General features: G+C 46.9%; 1 protein-coding gene across 18 annotated transcripts in view; it reads right to left on the bottom strand.

The window, feature by feature from the left end:
- Window positions 1-21,444, bottom strand: part of NCAM1 (neural cell adhesion molecule 1) — a 368,148-nt gene that overhangs the window by 54,824 nt on the left and 291,880 nt on the right. For all 18 annotated transcript variants that reach the window (XM_069555054.1, XM_069555053.1, XM_069555043.1 and 15 more), the window contains exons 2-8: window positions 20,374-20,448; window positions 18,483-18,701; window positions 16,315-16,458; window positions 15,786-15,923; window positions 14,578-14,695; window positions 13,984-14,150; window positions 2,952-3,094 (exon numbers count right to left, since the gene is read on the bottom strand). In XM_069555054.1, the coding sequence (XP_069411155.1) occupies window positions 2,952-3,094; window positions 13,984-14,150; window positions 14,578-14,695; window positions 15,786-15,923; window positions 16,315-16,458; window positions 18,483-18,701; window positions 20,374-20,448 (1,004 nt within the window). The remainder of the gene's footprint in view (window positions 1-2,951; window positions 3,095-13,983; window positions 14,151-14,577; window positions 14,696-15,785; window positions 15,924-16,314; window positions 16,459-18,482; window positions 18,702-20,373; window positions 20,449-21,444) is intronic.

Below are 21,444 nucleotides of genomic sequence, written 5' to 3'. Positions count from 1 at the left end.
TGACTCCCATTGAGAAATACTGGGTTGCAACAAACAAAACAATTTGTAATAGAAATAAATATAAAACTCTACATTATTGGTTAAGCAATCAATTGCATCAGGACAGAGGCTATGTGGCTTAAATGCAGTTCATACTAAAACGAGCTGGGTCTTTTAGCTGACCACAAGCTCAATAGGAGACAACGGAATGAGAAAACTGCTAAAGGGCTAATGTGATGTTGACTGCATGATGTCAGTGTCCAGACCAAGGGAGCGATAAGCTAGGAGGACTGCTGTACTGGGCGCTGCAAACTGAGAGGGAATGCTCGTGAAGTGAAGCTCTCTGGTGCAGGACGACCAGAAAGGCGAAGGGTGTGAAACCGTAAGATAAGAGCAACAGTGAAAATAACCGGAAGTGTCACAGGGTAAGAGGGCCGACTAACGAAACACTGGAGGGCTAGTTAACAGTTCCCACCCAAGAGGCCCAGTGGCAGGGCGGGAAGGCTGGGAAGCAGCAGGCCCTCTCGAGCGTTGGGGCTACCACCTGCCCTGCAGAGGACTGACACTGTTGCCCTTCAAGCAGGGGCTGAGTGACTTTCTGGCATTGAGATGAGACAACCTCCAAAGGAGGCTTCCTTCCAACCTTCTGGGATTCTGGCAGGTCATGGGATCTACTTCTCAGGAGCCCTCCTGCTCTTCCCAGTAGACACAACTGTCTATTCTTACTGCTCAGTACATAATCTTGACTTGCAAAAGAAAATGGTTTGCCTCTGCTCCCACAGTTCTGTGACTCTGATAATCATCTTGATACCTAATTATTTATCATGCAACTTCAGATGCAGGAGACAATGAGGAGTGGCTACCAAATAAAAGTAAAATTTACTATTTGGGGTCCAACTGGCTCACGAATAGGCCATCTCTGTTTTCTAAATTTTTAGCTACTCTTAGTGTAAGATGACTACCAGGCTGTTTCGAGGTCAATATATAATTAATAGAAATGGCAACTTTTCTCTACAGGGTTTCATTTAGGCAAATATGCTGATCTGGGGTTACATCACTGGCCAGTTTGGAAGACTCATTCTGACACTGATTCATTCATGTTTCAGTAATGTCACTTGAAGGTGGTCCATAGTAAAAGAAAGCGCAACACAACCTCTGTAGCTGGGCTTAAATACTTTCTCAGACTGAGACTAACGATCGACACCAATACCTGATTTACGCAAAGCCTCCTTGGCTTGAGATGGTCTCTGCTGGACACGTTTGGTTTTAATATTTAGGAAGTATGAGGGTGTATTAGTGACTGGTTTTTTGTTCTCATTCTGTAAAAATGAATTCCCAGGTACAAGCCAGAAGTATCTACCTATTAAAGGACCTGAGGCAGGCACAAATCACAATAACCTTTCTGGTCTAGCTTGGCTGCTGAGCTATTCCTAGAAAAGATATAGAATTTAAAACCATCATTAATCTGGGGTAGATGTTATTTCTGTCCTTCACTTTAGGTTAGACATGTACATTGGGTCATTCTGGACAAATCTACTCTCAAGCTACATACAGAAAAATCCTCCAAGAGGCAGCCCTGTGGTTTGAGCCCTGAGATGTACATTCAATCCACATAACACACATGATGGGAGCTAAAAATCTGAGCTGAGGGTTTAATTCCAATGTTGATAAAGAAAGTATCCAAGTAAACACCACATTACTTAATTCAGTTGGTTTTCACAATATCAAACAGCATATGCAAGTTTCAAAAATACTTAGCAGTTCCTCAGCTGAGTTTCGGTTAAGCTGAATTCAACTCTGGAGGTAAAACTTGCAAAAAATAATGGATTTTTTTTGGAACAGCAATTTCTGTTCCTCTTGATTTAGCTTTGTCTTCTATTAGTAGTAGAGAAATCGGTTGCTCAGATGCAAATTCCAAATTTGGCTCTGAAATTTCACACTCTCTCTTTTTAGCTTTATTTGAGTCTACTCTCTCTAGGGATTTCCTTATGCAGACAGAAGAGTGATGATTTATCATGTTCTGACATTCTGGTCAATCAGCAATCCATTATAAATGTTCTTTAAGGCTATGGCCATTACCCTTGAACAGGTGACAAAGCTGTGGCTAACTGAAATGAAGCCCATTACTGCAGGATATATGAAAAGAGATTGGAGAGGTGCCATGAGATGGTTTAAGTTGCTTTAAAACCAAGCTTCTTCCTCCTCCTGCCTTTTGGCCCACTCAATAGCAAAAGGCTGCCCCGTATGGGGTTACCTCAATTTTCATATATTGTCGATAATAAAAAGAAAGCTTTCCGGTGACCTGTAAATCCATGTGCTTGAAAGCTATATCTTACAAGTCATTTAAATTTGCCAGGAACGTTGCTGCAATGTTTTTCAGTTCTCAGAGACTATCCTGCAGAACCTGGCGTAATCATCCTCATGTAGAAACTGCTAATTATTTTTGCCTTGAGAACAAAATGATACCCAAATGTGACTGAGAGTGCAGGCAGACACAAAGGCAACCAAGCTTTTGTGCGTATAGGGCATGTACAGCATGAATATACACGTCACAAGGAAAAGAATTAAGAGGCTCATTCTGACCCCTGTTAGTTCTGGGAGACATGTCCTTGGGTGCTCCTGAGATGATGCTAATAGCACCTAGCGCACCGAGATCTCAACCTCCCCCTGTTCCTCCCCGGCTCTGTAACCGTGCGCTGGAGAATCCCTATCTCTCTCCTCCTTGTGATGTCTAACTTACCCACACCCACTAACATGACACCCCTGCAGACCCATGCAAGGAACTATGCCTCCTCCATCTCAAGGGGGTGCCGAACAGGGCAGGTGGGAGGAGGGGGCCCACAGAACTTGGCGGTGACCTCCAGCGACCGCATCCTAATTTCTGGTTCACTGAAGAGGACTGGGCATGGGGCAGACTCAACCCGAGTTGGGTCTGAGTTCCATGGCCCTGAAACTCTTGGGTGATATTATACCTTTTCTTCGCTGCTGATGTTTCGGGTGGACGTTCTCCAGGTGATTGAGGGAATGGGGTCTCCCGAGGCTTCACAGGTAAGAGTGACCTGTTCCTCCAGTTCCATGGCAGTCTGGTTCTCTACGTAGGTGATTTTGGGTTTTGCTGAAAACAGAGAACATTTCTGTGAGTTTATCTGATGTATTTTAGCTTTCCAGGTTTGAATTATAAATGCACCTATCCAACGAGGTTATTAACTTATTAAGCCTAAAGCCCTGTTCTAGGTGTTGCACGAGATAACGAGTTGGACTCCCCAGGAACTGACAATGAAGCAGGCCTGTGTCAGCACCACAGTGACAGTAGTAGCAGCAAGGTCCTGTATGGTGACAGCTGCGAGCCGTAAAGGGCTGAGCAGAGGATGGGCCCGCCCCTGGCTGAGTCTTCAAGGAGGAGACAGCTTTGGGGCTGGGCTGTGAGATTTTCAGGAGGTGGAACTTAGGGTGGACACAGAATCATTCCGAGTGTGAAAAGCCGTGTGAATGAAAGCAAGGAAGCAAGAACATGTGAGGAGAGAGTGGGGAGGAGAGCCGAGTGTCAGGGTCCATGGGCCTGTGCCTCAGAGCAGTGGGAGACAGCGCTGGATTCAGGCAGAGTGCCTTGATCATCTGGTGATAACTCCTGCTTGAATTTTATCCCGTGCCTGCTCACGATGTTTGGTCAGAGGAACGAATGCTCGTTTGCATTAGAGGAAGGTTAATATAGGAAAAATTAAAGATGGAGAAAGCCTGAAGGTGGAGAAACCAACCTGGAAGCCGTGGGACCCCTCCAGATGTGATGTCATATGATCCTGAACATCATCTCTAGGGGAATAGAGAAGGGGCAGCTTCCAGAGAGATGCTGAAGGAAAGCTTTGCAGGAATGGAAGTGAACAGAGTGCAAGGAGAGATGGGGAGAATCCAAAGGGATGAGGAGACCAAATGACTCAAGGGATTCTGAGCACCTCGGAGAGCTGTGCTAGCATTAACTCGAGTAAGGAGATGTGGTGGGTGACCTGCTGGGGGCTGCGGAGTGGCTGGGGAAGAAGATGAGTTGAGATGAGTTCATTTTCCAAATGTTTTGGGTAACGCAAGAAAGCGCAGGCATTCACGGCTGAGTTTAAATGTTAAAACATTAGAGAAAATTGAATTTTCCCAATTTAAAACAATTATACTCTGAAATCGCTAAACCTTCCATCGAAAAGAGAGCACTGCACAAATATAACTTATTTCACTAATAGAGAAAAAAGCCAGGCTAGATAAGCAAACAAATGATAAATAAATTCGAAGTATGAATAGTTTTTGAAAGAACTGCGTTTGCTTTATATTCAAATTCATACAGTAACTTCGAGTAGGCTAATAAAACCACTGCCTATTATATATCCTCCAAGTTGAGGCCTTGGTTCTATTTTAATAAACAGAAAACAGTGATGGAGCTGTGCATTATCCATAGGAAATATCTCCTTCTATATGAAATGACCCATATCGTTCAAATATTCTCCTACAGCTTATCTTTCCTAACAGCCCGCTTAGAGCAAATCCTTTTTGAAGGTTAGCATCAAGGCATGTCTCAATTCAATGAAGCCAAATAATCACAAATTTGAACAAATTTGATGGAGCCCAGATGAGTGAGGTTTTCCTCCAGAAAGGTTCTGTGTCTATCTTGATCAACAAAACTTCCAAGGAGCTTACAATCCATACTGGATGGAATAAGTGTTAAGTGTTTTTGTTGAAGAGGAGGTTTTACAGAAGTAAAATAAAAGTTGCATTTCTTTTCTGTTAAAAATCACAAATTGAAAAGTTAAAAAAAAAATCAGGCAAACAACTGAAATCACTGAACTCACAGGTAGTCTGGGGTCTGAGGGCAGCCCCAAGAAAGTTACGTGGACACTGTGATCCAGACAGTGCTTGTGGATATTGTCCTGCCTAACAGCACTTTGTCCTGGCAGCAAAAGTTAGAAGACAGACCAGGGACAGTTAACATCTATGAAGAGTATCTATAATCTATGAAGAATATCTGGTCTTGGTGACTCCATTTCCCAGATGGTCATAAAGGTTGTCCTGTATAAGTCTTTAGAACAAGGCAAAATATATTCTTCCTAAAACATGATTAACAATGGCTAATTTTGTATGGTCTAGAGAGGCTGTTGGAAGGAAGGCAAGCTACTCACTGTTAACTTAATCCTTTCTGCACCCCAGAAGCAAGCTACTCTTATAACTAACTGAAGTCTTAGAATACTGCCTTGGAAACAGGCTGCTGCTAAGTCACTTCAGTCGGGTCCGACTCTGTGTGACCCCATAGGCGGCAGCCCACCAGGCTCCCCCGTCCCTGGGATCCTCCAGGCAAGAACACTGGAGTGGGTTGCCATTTCCTTCTCCAATGCATGAAAGTGAAAAGTGAAAGTGAAGTAGCTCAGTCGTGTCCGACCCTCAGCGACCCCATGGACTGCAGCCTTCCAGGCTCCTCCATCCATGGGGTTTTCCAGGCAAGAGTACTGGAGTGGGGTGCCACTGCCTTCTCTTGTCCAAATTGGGGCATTCTTGAGAGTGAAAGGCATGCTGTAAATAATTACTCTGGGGCAATGGGCATGATTGAGCAGACAGGGACAGGTGTGGAATCACACTACTCAGGAAAGAGTCCCTCCTTCTGCACACCAGCATCTAGAAGAATCTCTTCAGGGTTTATCTGTGAATAGTACTTGCACCATCTTAATGAACCTCTGTTGTTGGCCCTTGACTTTGGATCTCTGTTCTGTTCTTTACCTGCCGCCATGCGATTTAATGCCTTAGACTGTTCCATTGCACCTCTCCCCACAGGCCCCCCTGTGAGCACAGCTGTGCTTGTGAGTTTTCTAAGCATGCATGCTTTCCCCACCCAGCACATCAATGGCTCTGCACCTGCCACTGAGGGCCAAACTTGTCCACTCTCACTCCAGCCCAGGTGCCTAGAAGTCCGAGGAGGGCTCCAGGGCCTCTGCTTCCCTGCCCTGAGATGCTGGGTGTGACCAGGTGCCCTTTCCTTCAGGCACCTGTTTGTCTTTTGCTGTAACTCATATGGGCTGCTTTGGTCCTAGAGGGTCAGCTAAGCAAAGCTGAACTTGCCTCAGTCCAAGCCCAGAGAGCAGCACAGCCCTCGAGAGCATTGGCAGAAGCATAATAAGTATCTGTAGAGACAAAACTGCTTCTTCAGAAGGTCCCATGGCAGAAGCAGTGGAAATGCACTACCAAGTTTAACGGAGATAGGATGGGCTTAGATAAAAGAGCTTCTGGTTGATAACTAGGGTAGCGCATGCTAGAACACGTCCCTTTCTTAGGAAAAAATGGTACTGCTTAGGACAATTACGGTAGTCCTTAATTTAGATGCGTCCCTTGCCAGCCCTTCTTGAAGCCACAGTTCTGCGCATCTTCACTGTCTAAGCTGCAGGCTTCTTTCCTCTTGTACCTCACCACTGTGACTCTGCTGCTTTTTGGAAACCTACTCCATATCTCCCCTAATGCTGGTCCCTGAGGACAAGCCAGAAGGCCAAGGAGCGGGGAGAAAGGGGCTGGAGAAAGATGAAGTTCCACCAAGTTAGCCCCACCTCACCTGGCTCCCAGGTCCTGGCACTGATCTCCTAAACCCCTGGGAGAGGCTGGAAGGAGGAGGAGAGAAATGAGGTCAAGAATGTGGGATGAAGAGAGAAAGGAGGGCATATATGGGGACCAGGTTACTCCAAGGAGGCCACGTGAACTGTGCTCAGGATGTTGCAGCTGAGCATGGACCTGGATTAGACATCCGCTGCTAAAACTGTTCAGTCACTGAGTGTCTGACTCTTTGCGACACCATGGACTGTAACCCACCAGGCTCCTCTGTCCTCCACGATCTCCCGGAGTTTGCTCAAATTCGTGTCCACATCTAATATGGATTAGATATACACGTCTGTTGAGAGAGTCAATTTCTAGGCAGGTTGATAGGAAGTCCGGGGTCCTATCATGTCCGACTCTTTGCGACCCGTGGACTGTAGCCCACCAAGCTCCTCCGTCTGTGGGATTCTCCAGGCAAGAATACTGGAGTGGGTTGCCACTTCCTTCTCCAGGGGATCTTCCCAACCCAGGGATCGAACCCAGGTCTCCCACATTGCAGGCAGACGCTTTAACCTCTGATAGGGGTCTGGAATTCTCAAGGAGGAGGAAAGAACAAACATCTTTTTTCTCTATATTCCTTAGTCTTAGTCACATAAAATGTTTTTTTCTTTAAGCTGATGATTACACAACAAACAGCTTAAACCCTGTATTAAGGATGATATAACAACAATGTTTCCTGCTTGAGGACAGTTTCTCCTTTCTGAAAACCTTCTGGCTAATCCTGTTATCTTAAAATGTAAATTATGGGAGTGGGCCTAGTAAGATCTTTACAACCTTGAGACAATCTTTGACACGACTGAGCGACTGAACTGAACTGAACTGAATAACTAATTAAAAAAGCATATAACTCCCTTGCTGGCACTAGCAAGGGGTGGCACGCTCCATCCCCCTTCTGATGTTGATTTCAGAAGCTTTCTCTGTCCCTTGTTGTACTTTAATGAAATTCTGCTACACAAAAGCCCTTGAGTGATCAAGCCTGGTCCCTGGTCCCAAAGTTAAACCTTCTTCTTCGGAGATCACAAATCCTATACCGTTCACCATAAGCTATCACTAGGATTGTCTTAACTTGTCTCTGCAGGAGTCACTCACATCTCTTTGTTTGCTCTACTGGGCTGCCGAACAAACAGTCTTGGGGAAGAACTGTGGTAGTGGAGTGAGTGAGTGTGAGTGTGTGTGAGAGAGAGAGTGTGAGTATGTGTGCGAGTGTGGGTGCGATGCCGGAGGGAGTCTGTGGGGAGGGATGAGGGTGGAAAGACAAACGGTGCTCTGCCACAGCTGCTGAATCCTACCTGTTCTGCCTTCTTCCCTCTTCCCTGGACCTTACCCACCCTCTTCCCTGCAGCATGGCCTCACACGGCTCTTGACACTGCCCACTCCTCCCTGGGGCAACCCCTGGAGAGGCCTGGAACAGAAGCGAAGATCTGTCCTTGACTAGCAGAGTCAGAACTGAGTGTATGGCCACAGAGAAATCACGTGAGCCATGGAGGGAAAGGCAGAGTCCACTAATCAAGAGCCACTTCATACGGAGGTCGGACGTAATACGTGCTAAACTGGGCTGCGTGGAGGAGTGATCACCATCGCTAGCCCAGAGAATGGACACGAAAGCTTGGATTTGAGTCCTGGTTCCTTGGGTAGGACACCTAATCACTCTGTGCTCAATTTCCTCATTTGCATAATAGGGATAAAAATTAAATTTCCTTTGTAGGATTGTGATGAGGTTAAAAGAGCTCATTTATGGACAGTACCTCTCACAGTGCTAGGCACATTATACGTGCCCACTTTCTGTTGGGTACTATTATTATCATTACCTTATGGGGCTGCTATCTAAAGGAATTTCCTAAAGACAAATGATTACATGTTTCCACATGCATCTCCCTGCCATATAGATCATGCTTTGTTCCTATAAAGCTAATTACGATTCCCTCATTTACTCAAACGCTGGCGTCTCTTTTATGCCAGCTGATGTTCCACTGAGGATGCTGACACTGAGGGTAGGTCTGTGAATGGAGCGGACGCAGTCCCCGTCCACAAGGACTGCACCTTCAGCACATGGGCTCTTCCAGCCTCGGTGCCTGTACAGTATGGCTTGAAAGGCTTGTCCACCCCTTCTGCATCTGGGAAACTCCCACTTGGGAAACACATCACCATCTTGGAAGACTTCCCTAACTCCTGTCACACCGGACCAGATGACAAATCTTTTCCTGTAAAACACTGTGCATACTGCTATTTCTTGCTGCTTTTCAGTTGCTCAGTTGTGCCCCAATTTTTGCAACCCCATGGATGCACACCAGGCTTCCCTGTCCTTCTCCATCTCCTGGAGTTTGCTGAAACTCATGTCCATTGAGTTGGTGATGCCATCCAACCATCTCATCCTCTGTTGTTCCCTTCTCCTCCTGCCCTCAATCTTTCCCAGCATCAGGGTCTTTTCCAGTGAGTCAGTTCTTTGCTTCAAGTGGCCAAAATATCGGAGTTTCAGCTTCAGCATCAGTCCTTCAAATGAATATTCAGGGTTTATTTCCTTTAGGATGGACTGGTTTGATTGTTGTGCTGTCCAAGGGACTCTCAAGAGTTTTCTCCAGCACCACAGTTCAAAAGCACCAATTCTTTGGTGCTCACCCTTCTTTATGGTCCAACTGTCACATCCAAACATGACTACTGGAAAAGTCATAGCTTTGACTAGACAGACCTTTGTCAGCAAAGTAATGTTTCTGCTTTTTAATATGCTGTCTAGGTTGGTCAGAATTTTTCTTCCAAGGAGCAAGCATCTTTTAATTTCATGGCTGCAGTCACCATCTGTAGAGATTTTGAAGTCCCCCCAAAATCACTATTTCCATTGGTTCCCCATCTATTTGCCATGAAGTGATAGGACTGGATGCCAGGATCTTAGTTTTTTGAATGTTGAATTTTAAGCCAACTTTTTCATTCTCCTCTTTCACCTTCACCAAGAGGCTCTTTAGTTCCTCTTTGCTTTCTGCCATAAAGATGGTGTCTACATTTCTGAGGTTATTGGTATTTCTCCTGGCAATCTGGATTCCAGCTTGTGCTTCATTCAGCCCAGCATTTCACATGATGTACAGAGAAGTTAAATAAGCAGGGTGACAATATACAGCCTTGACGTACTCCTTTCCCAATTTGGAACCAGTCTCCACTGTTCCATGTTTGGTTCTAACTGTTGCTTCTTGACCTGAATACAGGTTTCTCAGGAGGCAAGTATGGTGGTCTGGTATTCTCATCTCTTAAAGAATTTTTCACAGTTTGTTGTGATCCACACAGTCAAAGGCTTTGGCATAGTCAATAAAGCAGAAGTAGACGTTTTTCTAGCATTCTCTTGGTTTTTCAATGATCCAATGGATGTTGGCAATTTGATCTCTGGTTCCTCTGCCTTTTCTAAATCCAGATTGAACATCTGGAAGTTCTCAGTTCATATATTGTTGAGGCCTAGCTTGGAGAATTTTGAGCATTACTTTGCTAGTGTGTGAGATGAGTGCAACTGTGGGGTAGTTTGAGCATTCTTTGGCATTGCCTTTCTTTGGAATTGGAATGAAAACAGACCTTTTAGTCCTGTGGCCACTGCTGAGTTTTCTAAATTTTCTGGCATACTGAGTGCAGCTCTTTCACAGCACTATCTTTTAGGACTGGAAATAGCTCAACTGGAATTCCATCATCCGCCCTGTCTTTGTTTGTAGTGATGCTTCCTAAGGCCCACTTGACTTCGCACACCAAGATGTCTGGCTCTGGGTGAGTGATCACACCATCATGGTTATCTGGGTCATTAAAATCTTTTTGTACAGTTCTTCTGTGTATTTTTGCTACCTCTTCTTAATATGTTCTGCTACTGTTAGGTCCATACCATTTCTGTCCTTTATTGTGCCCATCTTTGCATGAAATGTTTCCTCGGTATTTCTAATTTTCTTGAAAAGATCTCTAGTCTTTCCCATTCTATTGTTCTCCTCTATTTCTTAGCATTGATCACTGAGGAAGGCTTTCTTATCTCTCCTTACTATTCTTTGGAACTCTGCATTCAGATGGGTATGTTTCCTTTTCTCCTTTGCCTTTTGCTTCTCTTCTTTACTCAGCTCTTTGTAAGTCCTCTTCAGACAGTCATTTTCCCTTTTTGCATTTCTTTTTCTTGGAGATGGTTTTGATCACTGACTCCTGTACGATGTTATGAACCTCTGTCCATAGTTCTTCAGGCACTCTGTCTATCAGATCTAATCCCTTGAATCTATTTGTCACTTCCCACTTTATAATCATAAGAGATACTGTTATTATGAACTCATTATAATGGGTTGTTATACAAAATTTTATGATTATCTGTATTAGCCTATGAACGCACTGATGAAAACAGGGTGTATGTTATTCATCTTTGTAACCTTGGCAATGGCTGGACTTATGGCAGGTACTTAGATGTTGGAAACCAACACCATTTACTATAATTTATAGGCTTATATGGAGAAGGCAATGGCACCCCACTCCAGTACTCTTGCCTGGAAAATCCCATGGATGGAGGAGCCTGGTAGGCTGTGGTCCATGGGGTCGCTAAGAGTTGGACACAACTGAGCGACTTCACTTTCACTTTTCACTTTCATGCATTGGAGAAGGAAATGGCAACTCACTCCAGTGTTCTTGCCTGGAGGATCCCAGGGACAGGGGAGCCCGGCGGGCTGCCGTCTATGGGGTCGCACAGAGTTGGACACGACTGAAGCGACTTAGCAGCAGCAGCAGCAGCACAGGCTTATATAGGGGCTTCCCTGGTGGCTCAGAGGTTAAAGCATCTGCCTGCAATGTGGGAGACCCAGGTTTGATCCCTGGGTTGGGAAGATCCCCTGGAGAAGGAAATGGCAACCCACTCCAGTATTCTTGCCTGGAGAATCCCATGGAGGGAAGAGCCTGGTAGGCTACAGTCCACAGGGTGGCAAAGAGTCGGACACGACTGAGCGACTTCAGTTTCACATAGGCTTATATTTTTATCTCCCTCTTTGTGCTTCTTGGGGTCAAAAGACCTTTATCTTACTCATTTCTGTAGCCCTTCTGTCCAGCAACAAGGGTGCTCAATAAATCATTACGAAATGAAGCAATACATGAACAAATGCATCTGTCTTTCATTTAGAAAAACTGAAAATCAGAGTGACTGAGAAAACCACAAATCAAAGAGACACATGTTCCCCACAGTTCATTGCAACACTGTTTAAAATAGCCAGGACATGGGAGCAACCTAAATGTCCACCAACAGATGGATGGATAAAGAAGATGTGGTATATACATACAGTGGAATATCACTCAGCAGTGAAAAGGAATGAAACTGGATTATTTGTAGTGATGTGGATGAACCTAGAGTCTGTCACACACAGTGAAGTGACTCAGAAAGAAAAAACACATATCGTACATGAACACATATATATAGAATCTAGAAAGATGGTACTGATGAACCTATTTTCAGGGCAGGAACATAGACGCAGATATAGAGAAAAGACACAGGGTGGGGCAAATTAGAAGATTAGGATGGACATATATACACTATTGTGTGTAACACAGAGAGCTAGTGGGAGTGCTTATAGTGCAGGGAGCTCGCTCAGTGCCCTGTGATGACCTGGACGCGTGGGATGAGGCGGGAGAGGGAAGCACAAGAGGCAGGGGATATGTATCTACATGTACCTGATTCTTGCTGTCGTACAGCAGAAAGTAACACAACATTGCAAAGGAATTATACTCCAGTTTAAAAATTGTGAAGTGAAGGAGTGTATTAACAAAAGCATCTGTCTTTCATCTAGAAAAACTTAAAATCAGAGTCTGAGGTAAACTAGTCAAAATCAGAGAAAACACTGTCAAGAATATTTTCTAAGAAATTTAGTTGCACTCTCAATTTTGACCCAACTGATAACCTCTTTCTAAGTCCAATTGTCATTAATGAATAAGCAGGATTCATCCAGGATAGCAGAAATGCTTGGTTTTCAAAGGTCTGTGTTTATAAACATCAATGCGTTCTCCTTATTAAGCTAAACAAGCAGGTCCCAGGCAAGGCTCCCCAGGCACATGTGCCATAACCAACAGCAAGCTGCATGCATCAGGGATGCCTCTGCAGGGTCTGTGGTCTGGCAGCACCATCTACACTGGACTCCCTTATCTGTGTTTTTAAAAAAGATGAGCAGACAGAGCAGAAAGTCACTAGGTTAAATATCTCTCCACCGCAAATTCGTTTTTCAAAGTCAGGTCAAAATGCATTTCAGCTCTGAGTGAATGGAAGTTAATTGAGTTTACAGAGACAAAGTGAGTAGAGATATAGAGTTCCTTTTCATGACTTTTAGGTCAGGGAAGGAAGAAAGGGAGACAGAGGCAGCCACTTGGTCACTAACACTGAACAAGGGCCTATTTATCATGGGCTTCCCTGGTGGCTCAGACAGTAAGGAATCTGCCTGCAATTTAGGAGACCCAGGCTCAATCCCTGGGTTGGGAAGATCCCCTGGAGAAGCGAATGGCTACCAGTACTCTTCTCTGGAGAATTCCATGGACAGAGGAGTCTGGAGGGCTACAGTTCATGGGGTTACAAAGAGTCAGACACGACTGAGCGAGTAACATTTTCACTTATTATGGAGTCTGGCAGTGTCTGGAGTGCCAGAGATAAAGTGATGTAGAAGGCAGCTGGTGCTCTGCCATCTTGGAGTTCACATGCTTAGTGGACGCAGGAAAAGCAATCCCCCAAACCAGTATGTAAGCGAGATCAGTTCAGGCAAGGAGAAGGGCACTGCAGAAGAGGTCAGTGGAGTGGGTGGGGGCAGTGATAAGGGAGCTGCGTGGGTCAGAGCAGGGAGGGCAGGGTTCACTGAGAAGGTATCTGAAGGATGCGCTGAGATCTGGATAACGGATGAGCAGAGGGCAGCTTGCGGGGGATCTGGCAGAATGAGATTTCAAGTGGAAGAAGCACCTGGAGCAACGTCCCTGAGACAGGGAACACGCTTAGTGTGTCTGAGGGAGAGGAAGGGGGCTTCTGGGGCTGGAGAGCTGTAAGTGTAGAGGGATGATGAGGTTGGGGAGGAAGTCAGGGTGAGCTCAGATATAGCGTCCTGCCCCAAAAGAGGAGTCCGGATTTTATGCCTCTAACAGGAAGCCACTGGAGGATTTGAAACAGAGGAGCGGCATGTAAGGTCATTCCAGCTACTGTGAGTTTGGGAGGCTGCTGAGGGGGACAGTGGGGAGAGGGGGGATCAGGTGGGAGGCCGTCTCATTGACCAGGTGAGGACTAAGATGGCCTGGACTCGGGCTGAGGCGGTGGGAGCTGGAGAGAAGCGGCTGCTTTGGGGGCAGCTTCCCAGGCCAAGTGGACAGGATCTTGCTGATGGACGGCATGTGGTCAGAGAAACCGTAGCAGAGCAATGACCTCGACGGCACTGTCCTTACCGAAGACCTTGAGGTGGATGGACGCGTCCTGCTCGCCCGCCTTGTTCTCGGCAATGCAGACGTACTCGGCCTCGTCGCTCTTGTCCACCCTCCTGATGGTCAGCTCGGAGCTGTCGTCGCTGAACAGGTACTTCTCGTCCTCCTCATTCTCTATCTGCTCCCCGTCCCTGCCGGGCACAGAAGCGGGAAGGACCGTGATTCGGATGACAGAGCTAAGAGGTTGATTTTTAGTTTGTTTCTATAAAATGCAGACTGAATGCATGCGGATGACTGAACTTGCACAGAAAGTTAAGACGTTCGATTGTATTTCTTTCTGTGTGATTCCTTTAACCAAATCTCCGATTTTGCCTAAGGGCTGCAAATGCCATCCTCCAAAACGCCAAAGAGGGTCTCTGATTCTGCCCCACAAACTGAAAATGGAGGAATCCAATGCACACACAAGGCAAGTGGACCTTACTGGAAGAGTCCACTCTGCCCTCGGAGCTGACGGCTCCCAGCTTCCCACCCCATTCCCTTGAAACCCCAGCACAGAGTAGGCCCTGCCAGCTCTCCTCCTCCACTAGCTGGAGAGAAAGGCTCAAGCCAGTTTCTTACTTTGTCCAGCTCATGGTGGGCTCTGGGAAGCCTTCGGCGTTGCACACGAGGGTGACGGACTGGCCGAGGTTGGCGGTGGCATTCACTATGCTCTGTCTGGCCTGGACAGTGGGTGGCACTGAAGGAAAGAAGGGCTGTCAGTGGTGGCTGGGAAAACTTGAAGGGACTCAGTGGCCTGGAGGAGAGGCACTTTTGGGGGACCCCAAGTCAGAGGCTCGGGGGTCTTGGGTAACTGCCGAGCTTTAGTGTAAGGGGTCTAAATGCAGGCGTGCACTAAATAATTACTGTAAACTGGATAAATAATTCACCCACAAGCATGCATTAGTGTTTCCCAACAGTACTTACTACTGTTATATGTATAACAACATATAATAATATTGCTTTTCAATAATACAGATTTAGAAGCTATATTAATGTTTTCCTTATTTTAAAGTGGTATTCAATTTATAGTAGCTATTTATCATTATATATTTTCTCAATCAATGCATACCCATCTGAACAACTACCATGATTGGCAGAACTTAACATTTAAAGGGGGGCTCTTGATACTGGAAAAAGTTGAACATTTTGGTTCCCAGTGATTAAATGGTTAATACCAATGTGAAATGCACTAGGTCACCAAAGAGTGACATTTCTCTTGGATTGTCCTAAACAACTTTGTGCACAAACTGGTTTTTACCAAAGGAATGAGAAAGAGAGTTTGGCAAAAAATACATATCAATATCCAAGACAATTCAACCATGATTTACTTATTTTCTCAGTACTGACATTATAATTTCCTGTAAACATCTTGTAAATGTCAGATCGATTCCACGGGTGGGTTTATTTGACACTGCAAATTAAGATTCATAAACGCACAGATGGACTATGATTCTGACTATTCTGAGGCCTGAACTGCTGATAAAATTTTCTCTGAACACTGAACCAGGGGACCGACTACAACGTTTCGGTAACATCAAGGACAGTAAAGGATAAGGAAGAATTTACTAGGAAGCACGGGGCAAATTTCTGGTGTTGCGAGATAATGAAGGACATTCCAGAATTGCACCGGAAGTCCCCATAGGTGAGGGAGACCCAAACGGCATGTCTTTACAAACAAACAAACAAACAAACAAATAAACAAGGCAGAGGACGGGGGTGCGCTGGGGGAAGGGGCGGATGAGCCAAGGTGGGGCCCGTAGAGGGAGCGGAAGGCCGGGTCTCCTTACCATTCACGATGACCTGAATGTCCTTGAAGTTGACCTCCCCGCGGGCCAGGATCCTGCCCTCACAGCGGTAAGTGCCTTCATCTGTTTTCCTGATGCCCCGGATCTGGAGGTAGTTGTTGGCCAGGACTATGAATCGGACTAGAAAAGACAGGAGGCGGGCTTGTCCCAGGATCAAAGGACGGGAGCCTGCAGGCAGGGCCCTGAGCCTTGCCTTTTTCCTACCTTCAGTCTCATGGGGGAGGGTGGAGGGCTGGGAGTGGGGAGGGGCTTTATGCTGAAATAAGATCATATGTCCCTGGCTCCGACACTGAGCCAAGAGCAGAAGTCTGCTGGAAATCTGCATTTTTCTTTGGAGAGAAAGTCAAGTGCCTGAATAGACAAGCTATAGCCACGCAACCGCTAACCTGGAAACGGCAAGCGGTTCTGGGGCACTGGAGTCTGAGTTTGGGGTAGGAGCCTCAGTAGCTGGCGGAGGTGGGAATGCTAAGGGGCTCGGCAGGCCAGGGGAAGGGGCGGCTGCTGGTCTCACCATCTTTTTTCAGGATGACATCTCGGCCTTTGTGCTTCCAGATGATGGTTGGGGGGAGGGAGCTGACCACATCACACACGATCACGGCATCTTCTCCCTCCCTGAACTCCTGTGGGGTTGGCGCGTTCTTGAACATGAGCTTCTCTGAAAGAGGGGCCAGAGGAGAGTGAGGGAAAACAGTGGTTCTCCCACAAAAATCCCTTTTCGCTGGTGCCTTACCGCTTGGATTCGAGTCCATATATGCAGCGGTACCCAACAGGGTCCACCCATCACTCGGCCAAACATGCAGGCAAAGCAGATGGCATAAGAAGGGGAATACGTTCAGCTATGTTTGGCAATTAATTCCTACTCAGAGTGCTAAATTTATCACACTCTGTGCAGAAAAGGGTCTACAGAAGGAGAGGTGTGTCCTTACCATGTGGATGGAGCTAATGGGACACAACTCACAGGTAGATTGAACTGGTAGGACATCCACCGTACAGTGAATAGTAGGATCAGTCCTTTCTCTGTCCCCTAGTCTGTCTGACACCCCAACCCCAGCCTATCTATGGCAGAGAGAATTTTGAAGACTAGAACAGGAAAGGCAGGCTTATGGCAACAAATTCTGTGGCAATCAATACTGTTCCATTAGCGGTCACCCACCATTACCCTGGCCAGCAGGACAGACGCATGATAATAAGATAATGAGATGCCACCTTTAGACTGGCTTCAGCGGCGATGGGAACCACCTGCTCTGAGTGGCACAGTGCTCAGATAATAACTCCTCCCACCCCACTGAGCCTTTGAACTCCACTGCCAGCAGGAAAGAGTGAAATAACAGGGGTAAACTGAGGTGTGAAATAGTCAGTCAACACTTGGGGAAGGGCGAGGCGAACACACACCCTCTGGGAATGGTGTAATGTGAATTTAGAGAGTCAGGCCAGGGCGAGGTAGCTGTGACCAGCACGGACACAGCTGTGAGTCTGGAGTTGGCCAAGGATCCTTTAAAATCACACTGGATGGAAGAGAGGATATATGTATACACATGGCTGATTCACTTTGCTGTATAGCAGAAACCAATACAACAGTGTAAAGCAGCTATACGCCAATAAAAAAATAAATTAAAAAAATACAAATCCCGATATAACCTACATATGTGTTAAAAAGGCATTAAAATATAACAAGTTTTTAGAAAACATACTGATAACATATTTTTTAAAATTTTCCTTTAGTTTTAATTTATTTATTGTTGGCTGCACTGATCTTTGTTGCTGCAGGGGCTACACTCTCATTGTGGTGTATGGGCTTCTCATTGTGGTGGCTGCTTTTGTTGCAGAGGACTCATATGAAAAGACCTTGATGCTGGGTAAGATTGAGGGCAGGAGCAGAAGGGGACAACAGAGGGTGAGATGGTTGGATGGCATCACCACCTTGATGGACATGAGTTTGGGTGGGCTCTGGGAGTTGGTGTTGGACAGGGAGGGGTGGTGTGCTGCAGCTCATGGGGTCGCAGAGTCAGACACAACTGAGGGACTGAACTGAACAGGTTTTCGAGTGTGCAGGCTTTAGCAGCTGTGGCTCACAGGCTAAGTTGCTCTGCAGCATGTGGCATCTTCCCCTACCAGGGAATGAACCCACAGCCCCTGCACTGGCAGGTAGACTCTTAACCACTGGACCACTACGGAACTCCCTGATAAAAATCTTATTTGCATAGAGTGTGTGCGCGTGTGCTAAGTCGCTTCAGTCGTGTCTGACTCTCTGTGACTCTGTGGACTGTAGCCCGCTAGGCTCCTCTGTCCATGGGATTCTCTAGGCAAGAATACTGGAATGGGTTGCCATGCCAGGGAATCTTCCTGACCCAGGAATCAGACCCAAGCCTCTTACATCTCCTGCACTGGCAGGCAGATCCCTTACCACTAGCACCACATGGAAAATGTTTGTATAGAGTACCTCATGAAATAATAAATTTAGTTTGAAACCACCCCCCACCCCCGCCAAAAAAAAAAACCACCAAAAACAAGCAAAAGAACCCACATTGGAGCTCTTATCTTGATGCAAAAAAGACCTAGAGAAAAGTAGAAAAGAGCCCAGTCAAGCCCTCTATTCCACCCCACTCTCTGCTGCCCATGTTGTCTTCCCGGCCAAAGGAGAGGTCAGGGAATACAGAAGGAGAAGGAAGGGGGTCTTACGGAAGATCTTCACGTTGACCGTGGCCTCTGACTCGGTGCCATCCTCCGCAGTGACCACGCACTTGTAGATGCCGGCATCATCGATGTTGGCGTTGTAGATGGTGAGGGTGGAAGAGGAGTCATCGTTCCATACCACCGAGATCCGCTGCTGGTTTGGGGTGAGCTTCTCTCCGTTGGGGGAGAACCAGGAGATGTCTTTATCTTTGGCATCTCCGGCCACTAAAGAGGGAGAGATAATTTTCAAACCACTGATGCTGAAAAGACAAAGACACCTCCAGGAAACAGTAGGTAGCTGATAAGAGCTACTGAGCAAGAGCTCTGCTGAGGGGGGAGGTGTGCGTGCGCCTGTGTGTGACCACTCACGTTGATCACTTCTGCATTTACTTGCTATGTATTAGTATTTGGAAAGAACTCAACAAACACTGATGCTGATATTTCTCATAGTGGGCCTAGCCCTGGTGAAAGGAGAGATATTTATTGAGGACCTACTGTGTGCAGGCACTGAACTAGTAGCTTATAGCCTCGCAGGATGGGGGGCAAAGGGAGTTCGTATCCAGGATCTGAGCTCAAGCGCTAGTTGGTTAATCAACTCATCAGCTTGTTGATGATGTCTCCTATATAGAAGATGAGATACCGGCTAGTCTCTGAGTATAAATTCCAACGACTTTTGCTCCACCATCTGCCTGCACAAACTAGTGTTTCAGCACTCCCCCCAGCCTCAGACAGGCAAACACATCTGCTGAAATGCTTCAAAGAAGGGAGCCAGCATTGCCCATCATCCCTTCCCCAGGCAGCTCAGAGGCTAGGATGCTGCTGCTGCTGAGCTGTCCAGACACTGAGCCGTAACAAGGGCTCTGGGATCCTGGATGGTTCTTGCACAGAGTCCTCTCTGCCCAGTGCCCTTCCCCCGCTGGCACCCCCACCCCACCACCTGGCACAGATGCTTAGTGTAGAAATGGAGCAGCCTTCCTTTCAGGGCCCATCATGTTTTCAACAAATATCGCTCTTTGCAAGATGCGCTGTGGGCTCCACGGCTGTATCTCCAGCTCGTTTCAATGGCTGTAATGAGGCAAAGCTGGAGGGAAGACATCCAGCGGCCACGAGCCGCCTCATCCTGCGCAAATCATGACAGCGTTTCAAACCCCTCCCTGCCAAAAGCGGCATGCTGGATGTCAGCTTACACCTAGCTCAGCTCTTTCCTGGTCCTTTCATGTTTCAAATCCCAGGCATGTCACATACAGAGACTCCAGAACCTCACAGGAAGCCTTTCCTCTGCAGGACATTTCCCGATAATTAGCTGAGCTGTGGAAATGGGGCATGTTTTCTAAACAAAAGACAAGGACACCAGGTTCGACAAATTCTGAGCTCTGGTGCGGGCAATGGGACAGAATATTGGAATTGACTGGAGAGCTGGGAAACCCAGGAAACCTGTTCTCACCACAAAAGAGATGCTGGCACTCAGCTTTCTTTCAGGCACGTTTTAGGACTTCTTGTATTTTCCTTCTCTGGGAGATTCTAATAATCCAGATACTGACCCGCTGAAGCATTCGTTCTGAAGCAGTCCTGCTCCCCAGTGTCATTCACGGAACTCTGGAGGCACCCAGGGCAGGGGTCTGGGGGCTGTGCTGACTTTCCCATGGAAATCCCTTGATCTCCATCACCAGGCGGATGTCCACAGGGCACATTTCACTGTACTGGGGCAAACTTGGTTTGGGGAAGGGAGACAATCTGAACACTTCCCTGGATCTCAGGTCACCCTGTGACAGGGTCACAGGGTCACAGGTCACAGGGTCACTGAGATTCCAGGCACACCATCAGCCCAGCAGACACAGCTGTGACCTCTGCCCTGCAGGGTAGGTTTCCTGAGACGCAGGGTGATGGGGGTACTTGCCTTGGCACAGGAAGAACTTCGACTCTCCCACGCTGATTTCCCCTTGGCTGGGAACAATATCCACTTGCAGAGAAACTGAAAAAGACAAAAAGTCCAGTTTAAACGCGCGTTTGCAGTTTTGAGACAGAAACCAGAGCTTTCATTAAAAAATGGAGTCTCTTCGCGCACTTCCAGAAAGAGTGAAGAGAGGAGGTTATTTGGGTTTTGAGAACGTATCATCACAGTTCCTCACGCCAAAGCCAGGAATGGACACGATCCAGGTCATTTCACGTGCAACTGCTGTTTTCTATCAGATGGTGCAGGCCGCCCAGGAGACCTGGAGTAAACTCTGCCCTAAATGTTCCTGACCCCGTGAGAAGCCTTAGGGTCCTGCTTCCAAACAGCAGCACTTCATTCATGGAAATAGCAGCCCAGCTAGTTCCACGTGGACCATCAACCTGAAGGGTCCCCACAGCTGTGTTCAGAGGGAAGCCTGCTGTTCACAACCCTGCACAGGGCTTCCTGCCACTTCCCCACACCATAGAGCCTAATCACCACAAAGGATTCGACGTGAAGATCCAACCTGGTTTTGGGGGAGGGGATGCCAAGCAAATGCTCATCTACTTCACGACTATAGGACCAATCCATCTCTTTGCGTCAGAGTAGACAGTGATCAAGCATGGTCACCCCGATCAGTCAGTCACTCTTCTGCAATGCTGGAGTCTCTGCCCTGTGGTCCCCCTGTATCCCTTGGCTACTACACTACACTCGATTTGAATACCCATAGGCTCTATCCGGCTGTCCAGGTGGTGCTAGTGGTAAAGAGCCTGCCTGCCAATGCAGGAGACGTGAGAGACGCGGGTTCAATCTCTGGGTTAGGAAGATGCCCCTGGAGGAGGGCATGAAACCCACTCCAGTATTCTTGCCTGGAGACTCCCATGGGAAGAGGAGCCTGGCGGGCTGTAGTCCACAGGCTTGCAAAGAGGTGGTCACGACTGAAGCAACTCAGCCATGCACGCACGCATGCTCTATCCGTCCACTCCACCCATTAAGACAAAACACATCGCACCAGATCGCATGGATTCCTGTATT

Source organism: Ovis canadensis, chromosome 15 (assembly GCF_042477335.2).
Source record: "Ovis canadensis isolate MfBH-ARS-UI-01 breed Bighorn chromosome 15, ARS-UI_OviCan_v2, whole genome shotgun sequence".
Taxonomy (NCBI): Eukaryota; Metazoa; Chordata; class Mammalia; order Artiodactyla; family Bovidae; genus Ovis; species Ovis canadensis.
This window is presented reverse-complemented; position numbering and strand designations above follow the sequence as displayed.